At 35.9% G+C, this 17,965-nt stretch overlaps 2 protein-coding genes and 1 long non-coding RNA gene across 4 annotated transcripts in view; 2 read left to right on the top strand and 1 right to left on the bottom strand.

The window, feature by feature from the left end:
- LOC116178464 (lethal(2) giant larvae protein) overlaps window positions 1-8,057 on the bottom strand; it is a 35,426-nt gene extending 27,369 nt beyond the window's left edge. The window contains exons 1-3 of one of the 2 annotated variants that reach the window (XM_031497959.1): window positions 7,829-8,057; window positions 7,498-7,601; window positions 2,089-2,510 (exon numbers count right to left, since the gene is read on the bottom strand). In XM_031497959.1, coding sequence (XP_031353819.1) covers window positions 2,089-2,510; window positions 7,498-7,581 — 506 coding nt within the window. In that variant the 5' untranslated portion in view covers window positions 7,582-7,601; window positions 7,829-8,057. The remainder of the gene's footprint in view (window positions 1-2,088; window positions 2,511-7,497; window positions 7,602-7,828) is intronic. The other variant, XM_031497960.1, reaches the window with a different exon arrangement.
- LOC116179410 (probable leucine-rich repeat receptor-like protein kinase At2g33170) overlaps window positions 1-17,965 on the top strand; it is a 320,289-nt gene that overhangs the window by 268,203 nt on the left and 34,121 nt on the right. The window lies entirely within an intron of this gene.
- On the top strand, window positions 13,250-15,220 carry LOC116178479. The gene is made up of 8 exons (XR_004146850.1): window positions 13,250-13,346; window positions 13,578-13,826; window positions 13,873-14,101; window positions 14,147-14,303; window positions 14,348-14,451; window positions 14,502-14,735; window positions 14,790-14,921; window positions 14,968-15,220. It is a non-coding gene; the product is annotated as an uncharacterized LOC116178479 (long non-coding RNA).

The following is a 17,965-nucleotide window of genomic DNA, read 5'->3' as shown; positions in this document are numbered from 1 at the left end:
GTAGTTTTTTTGGTGTTGAATATCCTGAACTGGACGCTGCCATTGTGACCTCTGTTGACTTATGTATAGGTTTAAAATACGTTGTCAATGATGCTGTTGCTTTTTTCATTGAGCAATTCTGCTGGTTAGAATTAGGTACATTTTTACAACCAGGAGTTGTTGGCGTAGTCTCGGCCGTAGTAGTTAACTCTTTATGAGTTAAAATATGTTTATGAAAATTTCCAAGCACCCATCTTGGTTTTTGGTTTTGATTTCGTGAAATTTTTTGTACATTTATGACTTTTCCACATGTAAAACATGTAATACATGCCTTTAAATTGTTGTCGTAATCTAATTTTGATGTAACTTTTAATTCGTTTATTTTTGCTTCGTGTGCATGAAGCTGAGATTCAGAAAGGTTGCATTTCAGCCACGCTTTCAAAGTTTTTGAAATATGAACATTCTCGTCTGAAAGATTGGTATCTGCACATTTTATTTCATTCGCCCCAGAATTTTGTAATACTCGTGTAAATGGAGTTTGAATTTGTCGAAGAGTTTGTTTTGTAGTATTAGTAGAATTGATTATGGGAACTGTCTGATGTTTGCTCTTGCAATACTCTTTCAGTTTGAAAATTATATCGCGATGAGAGCTTAAAAATTGAAATTTGTCTACTTTAGTTTTAAAAATGCCATAATATTGGTCATACTCGGATTCATCAATAATTTCATGCAATGTAGTCCGAGCAAACGCTTCGATATCAGACAAATTTTTGTCCTTTATGTCGGCCAATAAGCCTATGTCGTTGTAATCATTTACAGTCAACATTTTTCTTACGCAGTTAGGTATTTTTATTTTAAGCGCCCGTGAAGCTTCAGTAAAAATGTCTACGTCCGAGACGCCACTCGAAACTTCTTCGGCCATTTTCCCAAAATTACTATAACAATACAATACACAAGACGTTAGATCCTAAATGAAATCTTATCAATTATCATGGATAGCGTATTAAATGCCAAATGATGTTGAGAAATTGGAAAAAAAATTCTATAATTTCTATATTTAGATGGCGAGTAGCGATGTTTACTGTTAAAAGAGGAGGTTCGTGTAATGTCGCGCCGCTATGGTTAACTGCACTGCACAACAAATCATAAGACGCGCCATAAGATAAAAAAATTCCACGAATGTTGGTAACGAGATAATGAAATCACCAAATACGTATCGTTGCGGATTCTAGTCTAATTACAATAACTCACCTGCCGTAGTTATTAATATGAAGTTAAAATAAATCCGTCTTTGGTTAGGTTCCGAAAGCACAACGACAACACAATACACAAATCACAAATACAAAACGTGTTCATCTCCTACTCCTTCCACCCGTTTAACGCTTGTAAAAGCCTTTGCGCATGACACGTTGAATCTAACGTTCACAAAAACTTCCATCTACTTCCAACAAACTTCCATCTACTTCCACCTACTTCCATCTACTTCCATCTACTTCCATCTACCTCCACCTACTTCCTTTACACTTCCACCTACTTCCAATATAATTCCACTTGGGTGTACACCTACTTCCACCGGCGGTTCACCCCTCGTGCTTGTATTCACACCACACCACAAAAGCGTTTGGGTCCAAGATGCAAAACATTGCGTTGCGTTATTTTTTGGAATCAAGAATTAAATTGAAAAACCAGTTTATTAATCAAAGTTGTGCAAAACAACAGTTACCTTTTTCCCACCATTATTTCTTATTATCTGCTTCATAAATGTATACTTTACCGTTCACTTTGCTGAATTTGTCATGTAACACTGTCAGATAAATGTATCTACTAAACTAAAGGAAATCAAATTAAATTTTATAAGCGTAAAAGGGGCAACACTGCAAGAAGAGAGGAGTGAACTTACCCATTGGCAGAGAGCTTTAATGATGTGATAAGGTCTTACACGTTGACAAGACCTTTAGCAAAAAAATTGCCTTTTTTTTTGAAAATTTTTAGTTACCTTCAATATTTTGGGAACAAATTCCCTTGCGAATATTCAAAACCTCACTTTGTCATTTAAACCAATAGCTACCCTCCCTACTACACACAAGGGTAGTGTACCACTTTACTTACTTTTGCATAACAATATCCTGATATATAATGTCCGGCGTCATCGTAAACGTGTGCAGATCGAGCAAATAAATATTTCCGCCTTCCGTCCCGAGAAGTAGATGCCTGCCGGCCGACTCGACGCATATCGCCGATATCGTCTTCAGCTTTCCCTCCAGCGATTGCGTCTTGACCTCGACGAGCGAGCTCTTATTTACTTCCCAAAGATGAAGGGAATTGTCATCGCATAAAGAAATGATTCTACCTACGTTAGGTAGAAAGACGAGTCGCCTGATCGGTATCGAGTTCTGATGCTGACCGTAGAATTCGACGCCCGGCTTTCCGAAGACCTTAATCGCGCCGCTCGCCGTGCCGATGCCGAGCAGGCCCAACGAGGGATCCCACGCCAGAGCGGTCGGCTTGTTCGGGAAACCATGTTGCAACGTCTATAAAATAAGTACAACTATCAGTTAAATTTAATTTGTCAAGTAATTCAAAAATAAAAAAATAGGTTTCGCCGTAAGTCGAATAACTTTAGCGCATTGTCCATGAATTGATCAGTACTTCCCGAAAGGTCCTATAACAGACTACACCTGATCTTAACTAGAGGCATCTGTGGCCAAAATTTCAAAGAAATATCTCTATAAATAAGAAAGTGGGCATTGGGCAGTCTGCGCATGCGCACATCTGATTTTTAAATATGCGATATGCTTGTCTTTATCTATGATTAAAATTTCAACAAAGTGGGTGGTTTGAGAATTTCATTTGGATTTTTGAACCTTAAATCGCAGGGGAGTTGCTATGTGGTTGATTTTTTTGAATCATTTTTTAAAAACCCACCTAAAAATTTCCAGAGTAGCGGTTTGGTCAAATGTTGTTGTCAATAACTTCTGTGTCTCAGCTCGTTTTCATTATTGACAATACAAATTCTACTTCTCTTAATTTGCCGACCTATGTTTATTAAAACATTTTGACTTCCTTTCATTCGTCCTATACGTGAATAAACTATAAAATATTTTTTTGAAACACCCTGTACACAGGGAGATTCACGTCGCCCGTTCGTTAGAAGTTTTTAAACTGGCAGTTGAAATAGAAACTTGAAATTTGGTTCACAGTCATAATCAACCCTTGAGAATTTAAAGACAATAATTTCAAGATGGCGTCGCTTCCGTAAATACCGGAAGCTGGCTCTATCTTGATTTTTTTAAAATAAAAACATACAGGCCATGTGCTATAGCATGACGAGAGCTTTGGATGCGTCATGATAACGAGGATGATTAATATAGTACGATACGCTAAATTGGCAAAGGTATTTAAAACTTGTTTGTGCATCACGTCATCGGTTAACTAAATTTTAACCCGTGGACCGATTTGCATTGTTGATAACAAACACGCACCGATTCATCACACACACATTTAAGATACATTAAGATTTTCGATCTGGAATCTAAAAAAGTGATGTTTCTGTGAATTCCGCTATATTAACCTAACAAAAAAATGTCCGGTCTTTGAAGTTGGCGATAATCTGAACAATTTTTCTTTGACAATTTTTCCTGTATCTCTAAAAAATTTAAACAAACTCGTATATCGTGATGGCCAGCATTTCGGGCATTTACGGCGGCATTAAAAGCTTCCTTTTTTAAATCGATCCACTTTAGGGCCACAAATTATATAATAAAAATAATCCCGGAAAAATTAGCTTAAAAAAATAAAATTTTGAGGGTATAAAATTAACTTGGGCCTGAATTTTAGGTTAGGAACAAGATATCGAGATGCGGTTTTCGCGAGCTTGTTTAGGCATCATTTAGCTACTTTTTCATGAAAAAAAATCAAACCAACGCATTTAATTTTTTTGAGAAAATTAACCATTTCTGTCGGAATGTCAAAAAAAGCCCTCAAGCGGCGATATGTGAAACTAACAAAACTGCAAACATTATCATATTTGTAGCTGAAGAATAACTCTTTTCAATTAACCCGAGTTTGTTAAAATCGGCTCAGTCGTTTCGAAGATACAGGGTGTTCTTTACGGAAACCTTTGAATACTCCCCACCACTTCATTTTTAGAGATACGGGAAAAATTGTCAAACAAAAAAGGTTCAGATTATCGTCAACTTCAAAGACCGGAAATTTTTTTGTGTAGGTTAATATAGCGGAATTCACAGAAACGTCACTTTTGTAGATTCCAGATTGCAGTTACGCCCCCTAGCAGCCAATGCAGAAACTTAAAAATATTTTCCAGGTTTTTCTCGTGGCCGTTTTAGTAATAAATTTTTTTATCGCAAGCCTCTACGATGGACAGGTTCCCAGATACAGTACCTCGCATTCTTATTTGGCCACCCTGTATATAAATTATTTTCTCTGTCTCTATAGACTGCAGGCATGGGCAACCGTCCACGGGCCGGCGTCGATAAGTTTTGTCAGGGCCCGATAACGTAATTTATAGTCAATATTTCATACGGCCCGCAAAGTTATATTAAACATTGGAATTAATTTATTAATTATGATTATGTTACACGTGCAGCATCTAGTGGACGCAATCCGAAGCTTCCAAGACGTTTGAAAGCCTCTTTGAAGATGCATTTCTTTTTCACAGATATCGCCCGGTACTTTCCAGAATTTTCGTCGCGATATATACGGGGTGGGGAAATAAAACGACACGTGTTTTGGGATTCAGCAACATTTTTAAGCCATATATTGCAACAAATCTTAAAAGCATAAATCAAAATTTGGATACAAGCTGAATATAGGGATTTTTTATCCACATCTGGATGTCCATGAACCTAGCAGAGCAAGGTCAACAGAACACAATCAAACATATTGCATAATTAGGTGCTAATTAAGTGCCCTATTCCCGAATTAAATGTTCCTTTTTTTAAATTATTACATGTTCTGCCAGGTGCATATGAACTCATCAGAGCACTACCTCAAAAAACCAAGAAAATGAAAAGTGAACTACTATAATTAGGTGCATTTTCTTGGGTTTTTAAGGTAGTGCTCTGCTGAGTTCATATGAACCTGGCAGAACAAGCAATAATTTAAAAAAAAGGAGCAGAGGAGTTGATATGAACCTAGAAAAACATGTAATAATTTAAAAAAAAGGAGCATTTAATTCGGGAATAGGGCACTTAATTAGCATTGTTGCAGAATCTACAGTTTTCAAAATAAATATACGGAGTCAAGTAAAAAAATCTAAAGATCGAATCTAACCTCAATTTTTTTAATAGAACGCCCTGTATATTTTAGTCTAAACAGACAGTATGCTAAATTCTTTTTTCATACCACAGCAAGGATGATTTAAAAAAATCAAAAAAGATTCAAAAAGATTAAAAGAAATTAAGATTAAAAAAGTTCTAGTGATTCAAAAAAATATAAAAAAATTCGCACGTGCAATTTTTGCATTTTGAATTTCTTTAAAATCTTCTTGAATTGAATCCATTGAAAAAGGTAAATACGGAAGTGGCTAACTTTGGCTTATTTTATCACTAAAAGTTTATATAAGCATAGGTCTGCAAGGCTTCATTACCGACCTACAGGGTGTTAAAATTACAAGTTTTTGTAAGTATTTCCAAAATTTTCGAGGTATTTTGCTCAATTTTGAAATATAAGTTATGCTGAAGGGTGTACATCTTTGGTCATGTCAAGGGTAGTGACAATATACAGGATCAGGGTTTGTTTTTCAGGGGTCATAGTCTATTTCCTACTCCTGATCCCTGAACTTTTTTTCGGTGCGCCAGAGGTAGATTGTAAAATACGAATTATTTAAGAACTATTTAGTCTTTAGTAATTTCTTCGTATCTGTGAGCGTTATAGAGGGAAAAAATAAAAATTTTCGGTAATTAGGTAAATGAAAGTAAAATTTTTAAAATGGTCGAGTTAGCTGTGGCCCTGGCTCAATTTTTTAGACACTGCGAGTCCCTTTTTAGGTTGAATATTTTGCCGACCCCCTATGAATTATTTTTTTAAGTACATAATAAAAACATCTACAATAGTTATCATTTTTTAAATCGTAACATCCACGTTAAACGTATTAATAAACATTGTTACACATCAATTTTACAGTTAGTTGTTTTATGTAACAATAATTGCTTTAATTTTTCCCCTAAATTTCGCGACCCCCTCGGACACGTACCCCCTGGGGGGTCGCGACCCACCGATTGAGATCCACTGTACCTACTATTCTATATTATATAATTACAATAGGTACACCAAGAAATCGTTTAATAGTTATGTTTTTTAAAAACAATACAAACAATAGCTTTAAATTTAAATTGTTTATTTAACATACACAGAAAAGAACTTTTTAGTCTGTTCATATGCCATACCAAAAACTGCATCTTCAAAATAAAACTATAAAAATTCTGACAAATTAAAGAAAACTAAGAAGAAATAAGAATAAAGATTCAAAAACTTCACCAAAACCAAAAACATTCAAGAAAATGCAAAAAATTCCATGATGCGGATCACATGGTTATAGTAACCTCATGAAATCGGGGGTTGGCAGCTTAAAAACTAGCATAAACTGGAAATTTTGGAAGAATGTTCTCGTAAGGTGCGCGAGAATTTATAGGAAATAGTTACTTAAATTTCCAATATGTGAATTTTATTCATGACAATGCAAGTATTCCCGAATATTTCCGAAAATATGGCAAAATTCGCCTGGAAATATTCGCGCCTAGCACTAAATGTATCTATTGATGAGGTCAAAGCTTAAAGCACGAATAACAAAGTCAGGAAGATATCCTACTACTGCTCGTTGGAAAGTTCTTGATGAGTCACTTCAAAACTGCTATATTGGAGTGCTACAAAATTTGCCATTCATGCTCATGGTTTGTGCACAATATATAGATTTATATTAATACATTCCATCCAATAGAAAGAATTTTAATTTACCGATATACCTACCTGAATCACAAAAATAAGTAACTCCTAAATAATGAAAAAAAAAATGTATGTGTGTACCTACTGAACTATAAGGACCTTTTTAAAACGTGAAGGTGAATGTCAGAGTTGCAACTTGTAATGAAGTGTTTCCTTTGGCCCTTCTACGCTTTCAGTTGCGAAATCTTTAACTTAAACCAATTTATTCTCCCAATCAATAAATATAGACTTAAACGGTCCTAATGGATAAATCAAGGTCGACGTTAAAAGCCCTATTAATGATCCTTAGATTTATTTTTATAAGTGACGATTTATTTGCACAGCCACTTTAGGTATCTACGTGTAAATAGGGCAATTACGAAAATATTTAAAAGTGTCAAGACCATTTTTTTTTAAACGGTACTTTCCAACATTTTCCTAACTGATTCATTCGGTGTGAAAAAACAGGCGGAAAGCTATAAAACGTATTTACTTAGATAAGATAATGGTATATACGTTTAGTGATACTTAGATATGATCGGCAACACCTAATTCTAATACCTCCAATTAACTTACTCGTCTATACGAAAACAACTCCTTCTGCAGCTTCTGTCTTTCGGCTGTCGCCTGCGGTCCTTTCGCCCTTATAAATTTGAACATTGCGCCGAATCACAATAGCACTGAAAAAAAAATTCACAACACTAAGAAAAGCGGCCTAGGCAGTTCAGCGCATTTGTTTTGAATCCTAGGAAAGGGCGGCCAGAAGATTCACTGGCATATGTCATGCACCTACATTGTTAACAAGGGCCAACGCCTGCAAAGTAAGCGGTAAAGTGATCAAAAAAACTTCAAAACAAAGTGCGCCGGCCATTCAACAAGCGTACTGACGCTTTTCACAACTTCTTACCATTCAATTTAGGTCCTGTACAAACAATATTCATGTAATAAACATAAAACATCAACAAATATAAGAGCGTGAAGAATGCACACCATTACACGTAGTTGAGTCACTGACCGCCCGGTAGAACTATTATACCGAATTGGTTGGTTGTTCTCAAATACCAATATCGTTGTAATTTCCGATTGAGGCGTCGCTCACCTACGATTGCGCGACATCTATGACGAATCTTATCAGAAAACTGGTATCTAAGTACGAACTCTCGTATTTAAAAATCGCATACTTTGAAAAATAAACAAACACGTCATTTTTAAACAATTATAAACAGAATTTAGGGAGAAATCTTATTAAATTTGGAATGTTAAACGGTTTGAATCTCCAGTAACAGTTTCGTTCGTTAAAGCGACAACAGGTGTCACATTCTACCATCGTGCCGTGCATTTGTTAAATTCCGGCACATTTTCCAATTTTTTGCATGCATTTTGCCAGAAATGATGGCATTTTTTTTGTTCAAGTTGGGATTTGCCTAGGTGACGGTTGCTCGCCTGATCGTAACGGATAGCATCACTAATTCAGTCAATGATGTCATCGTTTAACATTAAAGGAATACTAATGAGAATTTAATTATAGGATTACCTACACCTACCTACACATCAGATAGTACAATTGCACTGATATGTCCCAGAAGCTACATACATACGTAATAGGTTTAGTTGTCTATTCTATCCTGGAACATACAAACCCAATCCAAACGATTGGATTTAGCTTCTCTGCCCTCTGGTCTAGGACAGATTTATTACAAAACAATAAAAAACTTCAAATGATTGAAAAGACATCGTTAGATTTACTGTGTGCGGTAAATTCGCCTCCCCCTCCCCACCGGAATATTCGCCGCCAGAAAACTCGGCCCCGGAAAATTCTGCTGAAGACTCGCCCTTCCCAAAAGTAACATCAACACCATCAATGCTACATTGCTACGCCAGATCTCTCGTAAGGGAACTACCCACACCTCTCTCCCCTTGAAGTCATAAATAAATAAACTTTTTAAAGGCGAATCTGCCGAAGGCTCATTTACCGGGAATGCAGATACAGAGTGTTTTTTTTAAAGATGGGCCATATAAAGTCCACACCTAGCATAACGCTATGTAAAGGCGTTGAGTTATTTAAAATGGGCCATAGGGAAATTTACATTGCGCAATTTGTTCTCAAATCTTTTCCTTGCGCTTAGTTTATTTCACTGACAGTTCTCGAACATTTATTCTGCCGCTCGAAAAGGTGTTCAGTGTTCATGTAGTACAATTTGTACAGAGTGGTCCCAGTAGCTGAGTGGGTAATGCGAGCTATTCTTTGCCGAGTATCGGGTATTGTTTGGTTGTCGGTGGAAAACAATTCGAGCACCGTTTGTAACCTTATACGTTTATATATGATTTGAATAAATTTGTTGATTTAGAAACAATTTCTACGGTACTGTGGTAGATGATTCGCAAGGAAGCTATGACTGAAACAATTGATGCAATGTAAATTTCCCTATGGCTCATTTTAAATACCTCAACGTCTTTACAATGTCGTATGGCCCATCTTTAAAAAATCACCCTGTATACTTAATTATAATGCTAGTGCAATAAACATAAAGTAACTGACTCGTAAATTTAAAGGTAGAGACCTAACTGATGACCTCTGAGCAAATACTCACCCTTCTACGTCACACCCATGCGGAATGGCGCGAAGAACTGAACCTTATATTAAACACTTGCGGCCTAGCTGAATTGACATTTAAACGATCGATTTTTGCCGTGCGGCTTTGATATGTGCGACAAATATCGACCGATGTAATCCCCTTATTACTGATTGCTTGGACGTGTAATGAGAAAAGGAAACGCAACCATTTGACACAGGTTATGCCTTTCGGGGGCGAAATTACGTGGGGTGCACTTACCGGGGCCAGTCTTCCGGCAACCAATCTCCTCAAAACATATGGAAGAATGGTTGAAAACCATTATCATACGCCTTCTGCACAAAAATGTGACCTTTATTGCTGCACGTACAGAATTAGCCATAATGGACGCACTTTGACAATTTTAGCGCATTTTCCATCGAAGTTATGTGCGCGCTATCGATTGCAGTGACTTTCTCTGTACGTCCGTCCAAGGCCTTAACTACTCCTACAGTTTTCAATATATTTAGTTCATTCTTCTTTTTGGCCAAGATAAATTTCGAAGATTGATTAGCGCATGCGCATGCTGCGCAAATAAACTCTCTTTACTAAACCTCTCGCCAGGAAAGATTGCCGGTCACAGAAGACCTGATCCCGGTCTACAATCTGTGTTTTTCTAAAGATGTGAGAGGTTCCACCCTGTATATACAACTTACGACGATACATACATTTTTGAGAGTTGGCAACCATACAATTTCTAGGTGGGAAAAAGCTGCCTGCACTATTTAAAAAGCACGAACGGGGGTTACGTTTGGCATCTGGTCTTGAATGGCGATCGTGAACGCGCCCGCTCCATAAATGTTTGTTGTTATTTTGTGTTATTTAATGCAGGTGGTAATTTTTGCATTTCTTTATATCGTATTTGTGTTTTGTATGCCTCATTTTATATTTTTTGGGTGTTTCAATCTTTGTTTTTGAAATGTACTTGGTTTAACTGCAATGCAGAATCACATATGCTATTGTTTGTAATTGTTTACGTTTTTGGTGTAATGCTTGTTTAATTTATGTTTATTGATGTTGATTACTTGGATTTGTCCCTGAAGTAACATTCACATAAGTTTAGATCATTTTATTTTAATATGTGGAAATTACCGATTCGTTTGATGTATGTACTGACTTGTTGGTTGTAACTAAACATTTTCTCCGTGAATGAAGCAGTCACGGGGGTGGTAAAAACTGTAGTCAAAATTGAGTTACGACACATAATCCCGTGATTGTCTTCGACATTCAACTGTAGGCTCGAAACCCCGAAACCAGGGGCGGGTTACCTATCTTGCAGGAGCGGGATTACGCTAATCAAAGCTCTTCAGTTTAGAATCTATGTGCGATAAATGAGTGGCGAATCAATAATTTCCACATAGGTATCTTGTTTTTAGTTAAATTTGCCTACAAGGCCATGATGTAATATTCCATCTTGCTTTTAACAAAAGGACTTTATTGCACAAAAGATGAGTCACATCTTGTGTATGCACGAACTTATAAATTAATTTATAAGTTCGTGTATGTGTCACCCTTTTTTAGAATCTTGGTACCTGCTTACCTGACCCATAATTCGCAAAACTTGTTTTTAACCTATATGTTACCTCTTGAAGTTTACCTGCTACTTTTTGTGAGGTTATAATTTTATGTTACGCATTCACATCATTACAAACAATTCATTTTACAACACAATTTGATATTAATTTGACGGCTGGTTTTTTATTGGTAAGTTCTTTTTTCCCAGCATATTTCTATTTTTATTCGGCGAACTACCATTTTCAAAGTTTATTTTTGCATGTAATTTATTTGAACTTAAAATTTCCGAGCTTTCACAATCTTAATAATTGCGATCATTATTAAACAAACTTTTCACAATTTGAGTGTTTTATTTTACATTCCTTCCCTACTGTGCTTCAGGTCAAAGCGTTGGTTACAACTAACGAGGGAGTCATGCCGTAGATGTTTGATCACGTGCCATTTTTCAAATTTAAGCAGGATCTTGTTTAGCTTTGGCTACGAGTAAAAATAAAAAGAGAGAACCTTGCATTAAAAGGGGTCGGAAATGGACAAAAAGGAAGTTATAAAAGTGCGAGAAGAGTGGGGAGAAACGCGTCATTATTGTCAGCCGTGTAATAAAACAAAACTGACACCGTCTCTTCTGTTTTATGATAAGTCAAGTCGACATAACTGACCAGCGCAAAGGAAGTTATATTTTGACGACCGCGTGTTATGCTATTTCCCACCACCGTTATATTCTCTCTTCTTATTTTTACTCGTAGAGTTTTGGAGAGAACAATCCTTAGAGAAGGAAAGAGAAAATTTTAATGTATAACTAAGGTATGAAGTACTAGTGACTTGAATTGGCATATATAATATACAGGGTGGTGACTTGCGTCACGCATCATAGGGATTTCAATGTAAAATTCATAACATGCGATTATTGGCTCCCCAAATTATTTTAGAGCAAAAATGTATGAAGGTTTTTTGTAGACAAAAATTTTTTACGTCAATAAACCGTATTAGTTTTCAATTTTTTACATAGTAAAGACGGAAAATTGAGAAAATAAAACCCGCATCTTTTTGAATAATCTGCGATGCCATGAAATTTTCTAAAACAAAAAGATGTCAAGTTGTCAATTAGCAGCTGGATTTTATGATCGACTTGGTTACTGTCTTGCAGTTAATGGTGACTTATTCGAACATTTACTGTCAATTGTTGTATTAGCAAACCGTTTTTAGTAATTTGGTCTTTCTTTATGTTGAATTCGCTGTTCTAAATATAATACTTTTTGATAGAATTTGATTTGTTTTATAGCAGACATTCCATGGCATGACGGATATTGTAGTTTTTGTATTATAAAATTCCATGGCATCACAGATTATTGAAAAAGATGCAGGTTTTATTTTTCCAATTTTCTGTCTTCATTATGTAAAAAATTGGAAACTAACGCGGTTGATTAACGTAAAAAATTTTTGTCTATAAAAAACCTTAATACATTTTTGCTCTAAAATAATTTGGGGAGCCAATAATGGCATGTTATGAATTTTACATTGAAATCCCTATGATGCGCGACGCAAGTCACCACCCTGTATATGTGAATTGGCCCTGAAAGAAAGAGATCGACGTATCGGTAATGTGTAATATTAGTTCATTTTTAATGTCACCAACGGGAGCTGCCAAAATAATTAATATTAAGGTAAGTTCATAGCTCTCCGTTCATACGTTTCCGTTTGTTCGTTAGCTAATCAGAAGACAGAAAATTTTTAAATCGTACGTCGTCCGTTTACGACGGAAAAGTTGGTTGAAGATGAACATTTACGTTTCCGTTGGTCCGTTTTTAACAAGAGTGAGGTTATGTTTGGTACGTTAAAAGCGTTCGCCTATTCGTTCTTCACGGTAATAACCAGATAGCAATGTGTTCTTACTTTCGTATCATTTTTACATACTGAAAATGACGGAGGGTACAGTACAAAATAAAGTATAGGTTATGGTTATACTTGCAAATGTACAATGTGGACGGATTGCTATGAACCTTAACAAAATGTACTATCCGTTTGACGGATCAACGCAACGGATGAACGGAGAGCTATGAACCCACCTTTAGACGTGACCTTAAATTTCCACGTCTTCCCTGAATCAAAATTTCGTTCATCTACCGTACAATGAAAAAGCGAGCATAATTTCTGATTTTAAATGGAAAATTTTCGCACATCGGCAATATAGCATAAAAGCATAAAAACTTGGCAACAACGCTATTAGTACCGGTAAAAGTAAGCTTTAAAAATTTCTTTCGAGTTAAAATGTCTTCTACGCAACACAAATTTTCGGATTTAGTGAGTATCCTAGCATTTTATTTATTTAAATAATACACGGATGTCCCTAAAAATAATTCAAACTTTCTATTTTGCACGTAATTAATATCTCCCATACACTTTTTGTAACTGTGGAAAACTTAATACCTATACTTAGTTACCTACCTCTACATGTACAATCGAACGAATTTATACCAACCACTTTTACAATTAGGCAACCGAAAGTAATATCATTTTTTATATTTCTCATAGCTTTCATCAAGCGTAGTACATACAGCCGTTCTGAATCCGGTAGCCTCGAGAGGGTACCTTAAGAAAGTGCTTTCGGCTGCTTTTGCAACAATTCTACATAAGCGTACAACTTTGGATGCAGCCCTATTTCGAAATCACAATTTTAATGGAATTGATTATAATATGTTTAGCGTTACAACGAAGAGCGAAATCGTAAGGAATTTTCGTTGTTGGACTAAAGGCGCCTTTCACGCCTTAGAGAGAAACTACGTAGGGTTGTCATTTTGTTTTTCGCTATCCTAACAGAATCTTGCAGCTACAAGACTTGTATCTAGTATTCACGAAAGTCAATGATTCATCTGACGTGATTGAAAGTTACAAATTTAAATTTAAGTACAGCACCGATGCGAAGGCCTCGACAATTACAGATGATGAACTGGACCGAATGACTACCTCATTACTCGAATCGATTAACGGATTAGATATGCGTGAATTACTGGAAACTGATAAATTTTCACCTTTTTTTATTATAAGTTACTGCAACGGTACGTTGACTAATATATTATTAAAAATTTAAAACTGGGTTGTAGACACACCAAGAGATTACCAACCCCCATTTCACCGTAACGATTATCTTACAGCATCAACTATATTTAAAAATCTATCTACTCTGATGGGACTAGACTCGATTTGGGACACATTCTCACAGGCTTTCACTCTGTAAAATGCCGGGCAAAAGGCAAATTGGTAAGTAGGTTTGTTACGTAAAAATAGTTATAATTTTTTTAAAGCTTGTACTTACCTGAGGAATATGACACTACCCAAAGCAAACATACAAGCACTGTCGATGAAACTGCAGAGGAGCTTGATGAAAATGACCTGCTAACGAATGACGGTATAGACCAATCTACATTTTACAGTTGACTTATTAACAGAACATTCTAGAACCAGCCACGCGCGAGTTCTCGAACTCTCTGAACCTAGATTGCCCGTGTAATTTGCACAAAATGTATTGTTCGATCAATACGATTGAATGTTACAATTGTAAATCGTTGAAACACACACCTTGTGTACAGTTCTTTTCGGTCATCTCGGACAAGTATTTATGCGACCAGTGCCAAAATTCCACGGCTCTGACTCCGAGATAAATCGTTTTGCAGCAGGAGACCTCGGTTATCGGTAACTTTTACTGGATATATGTTTACTAATTTAATTGCTAATTGTATTTTATAGTCTTGCAGTTGTCTTCGCATATTTCAACCGTATTGTCCCTTCAAACGTGCTAGATTCTGCACCTCCGCAATGTAAATTTGTTGTTTTACAGGAACTTGTAAAGCGTAAAATTCTATCATATGATGGCATAAAGTAAGGTTTTCTAATTTTTCTATGTAAATCAAGTATGCATTTTCAGATATAATTTGAATCCAAATCAACTGGACATAGCTGCGCTGCAGGTATTTGGAATAGACTCGGATACGAATATGATATGTGCACCGGAGAGTAGTACACTTACAAATTATGATTCCAATAGCATCATATTCAGTGGGGCTTCAAAGAAGCGTAAACTATTTTGATTATCAGGGTTCCTTTGTCACATTTATTGAGTTCAATATTTTGTTTATTTCATTGTGTTATTTTGAGTAAAATATCATGTTTCAACATTATGGACGTGTTCATAACTGTTTTCCAGTATTTTGTTTGCTCTAAATTCTCACTGATTCTTTTAAGATTTGCTGTGATAACACACACGATGTTAGTATGAAGGGTTATCCACGCTGTATAGAGGGTTCGTTTTTTGTTTAATTGTATGGGCAATCAGAATTATTGCTTTTATTTGATTTGGTAAGACATTTTAGGCTGATAACATTTGCAAGTGATCCTTTGTGTAAAATATTTTAAAACATTCTTTGTTAGGCATTAGTTTTGTACAAAATGGACAAGTGTGTTAAACGTTAATGGGTTTGGATAAGACTATACTTGATAACATTTTGTTTACGTGACCAGGTGGGGTTTTTAAAGTACGGCGAAAAGTGGAAGTGCGGAGTTAACAGTAGGTAACGCGTTGAGTATAGGACAAACATAGTATGGCTGTTTTCCCTGCAATCCTACGTGATTTTTCACATTTTGTGTGGATCATACTGGACCCCTAGGTGCGTTACGCTGGATGTTTACCTCCCCTTAACGTTTAAGTTACCCGCTAACCCTACAAGTAACATACAGAGAAATTCAATGAAAACGTATACTGCAGTGGCCTCTCGTTGGGCGCCAAATAAATAATGATGTGTGCAATGGCGTGCGGTCAACTACACTACACCATCCACAAAACACCCACCTAGCTGGCTCAAATAAATCACGTGTAAATCACAAATTAAACTTTATAATTTTTATATAGTCTCCCCTCGTACATCTCCGGCCTTTGCTACAAAACAAAATCCCAATAATGACTTGTCTAGCCTCAATCAAAAAATTCCAAAGAAATCATTTACCTATGCAAATTCTGTTTGACACCTTGGGTACATCTGCACATAAGAAGTCTATCTGGATGGCACACTGAATTCAAATAAACACACACGATTATTGACAATGACAAAAGAATTTCTCCTGACACACATACTTACACAATAAATCATCAAGAAAAACCTGAAATAAAGAGGAGCAATTAAACTAAGAAATAAAATTACTCATAGCTTTGTCTTACAAATCTCATTTAATCTGGTCAAAAATAATGCTTGTGCTAGCACATGTAGCAGTTATAAAAAAAAACTCGTTGACATCGGGACATTTAATTTCTTTTCTGAACTCAAACACTCAAGTTGGTTTGTTGACAATTTTTTTTTCTTGTGGCTGTTCAAACGGGTAACACTTTAAGCTTCAGTTAAATAACAAAACATTGTACTATAATGGTTTCACGACTGCTTTTTCACAATCAATGTAGCTTTCCTCCGTTAACGGACAAACCGCTTAATTGTATCTGAACAGATTATTCTGAAGATGACGAAACTGCGTCTTCAAACAACCAGAAAGGTCAATTACTAACATTAGCGTCAAAGACGTACCCGTCATCGAGAAAAATAGGCTAACATATCAAGCTCCGTTTTTTTCCTTATTTTTCTTGAATGGCAGTCGTGAACGCGTCCCTCCATAAATGTTTGTTGTTATTTTGTGTTTTTTTTAATGCAGGTAGTAATCATTGCATTTCTTTATATGGTATTTGTGTTTTGTATGCCACATTTTATATGTTCTGTGTGTTTGAATCTTTGTTTTTGAAATTTACTTGGTTTAACCGCAATGCATAATCACATATGTGATATCGTTATGCTATTGTTTACGTTTTTGGTGTAATGCTTGCTTAATATATGTTTATTGATGTTGATTACTTGGTCTTGTACCTGAAGTAATATTCATATAAGTTTTGATCGTTTTATTTTAATGTGGACATTACCGATTCGTTTGATGTATGTACGGACTTGTTTGTAACTAACAATTATTCTCCGTGAATGAAGCAGTCACGGGGATGGTCAAAACTGGAGTCAAAATTGAGTTACCGCACCTAATTTCGTGATTGTCTTCGACATTCAACTGTAGGCCCGAAACCCCGAAACCAGGGATGGGCTACCTATCTTACAAGAGCGGGATTACGCCAATCAAAGCTCTTCAGTTTAGAATCTATGGCCCGTATGAATAAAAGTAAGCAAATGCTTATACTTACAAAATTCAAAGTAAATACTCGTAAGTGCTCTTTTGCACTGGGCGACTTAGCAGCGCTTCTAAGCAGTAGGACAGGACGCCGTGCAGCGCTGCTAAACCATGCTAAACAGACCAGTATGAAGGGGCAGTTACGAGCATTTACTTTGAATTTTGCAAGTATAAGCATTTGCTTACTTTTATCATTGTTTAAATACTTAAACAATGCTTTTATTCATACGAGCCAATGTGCGATAAATGTGTGGCGATTCAATAATTTCCACATATCTTGTTTTTAGTTAAATTTGCCTACAAGGCCATGTAATTTTCCATTTTGCTTTTAACAAAAGGACTTTATTGCACCAAAGATGAGTCACATCCTGTGTATTTCACCCTCTCTTAGAATCTTGGTACCTGCTTACCTGACCACCCATAATTCCCAAAACTTGTTTTTAACCTAAATGTTACTCTTGAAGTTTACCTGCTACTTTGTGTGATGTTATAATTCTATGTTACGCATTTACATCATTACAAACGATTAATTTTATAACACAATTTGATATTAATTTGACGGCTGGTTTTTTTTATTGGCAAGTTCTTTTTTTCCGCAGCCTACTATTTCTATTTTTATTTGGTGAACTACCATTTTCAAAGTTTATTTTTGCAATGTAATTTATTTCGACTTAAATTTCCGAGCTTTCACAATCTTAATAATTGCGATCATT

Source organism: Photinus pyralis, unplaced genomic scaffold (assembly GCF_008802855.1).
Source record: "Photinus pyralis isolate 1611_PpyrPB1 unplaced genomic scaffold, Ppyr1.3 Ppyr1.4_LG8, whole genome shotgun sequence".
NCBI classification, from domain to species: domain Eukaryota; kingdom Metazoa; phylum Arthropoda; class Insecta; order Coleoptera; family Lampyridae; genus Photinus; species Photinus pyralis.
The sequence above is the reverse complement of the archived record's forward strand: the minus strand, read 5'-3'. Positions and strand labels throughout refer to the sequence as shown.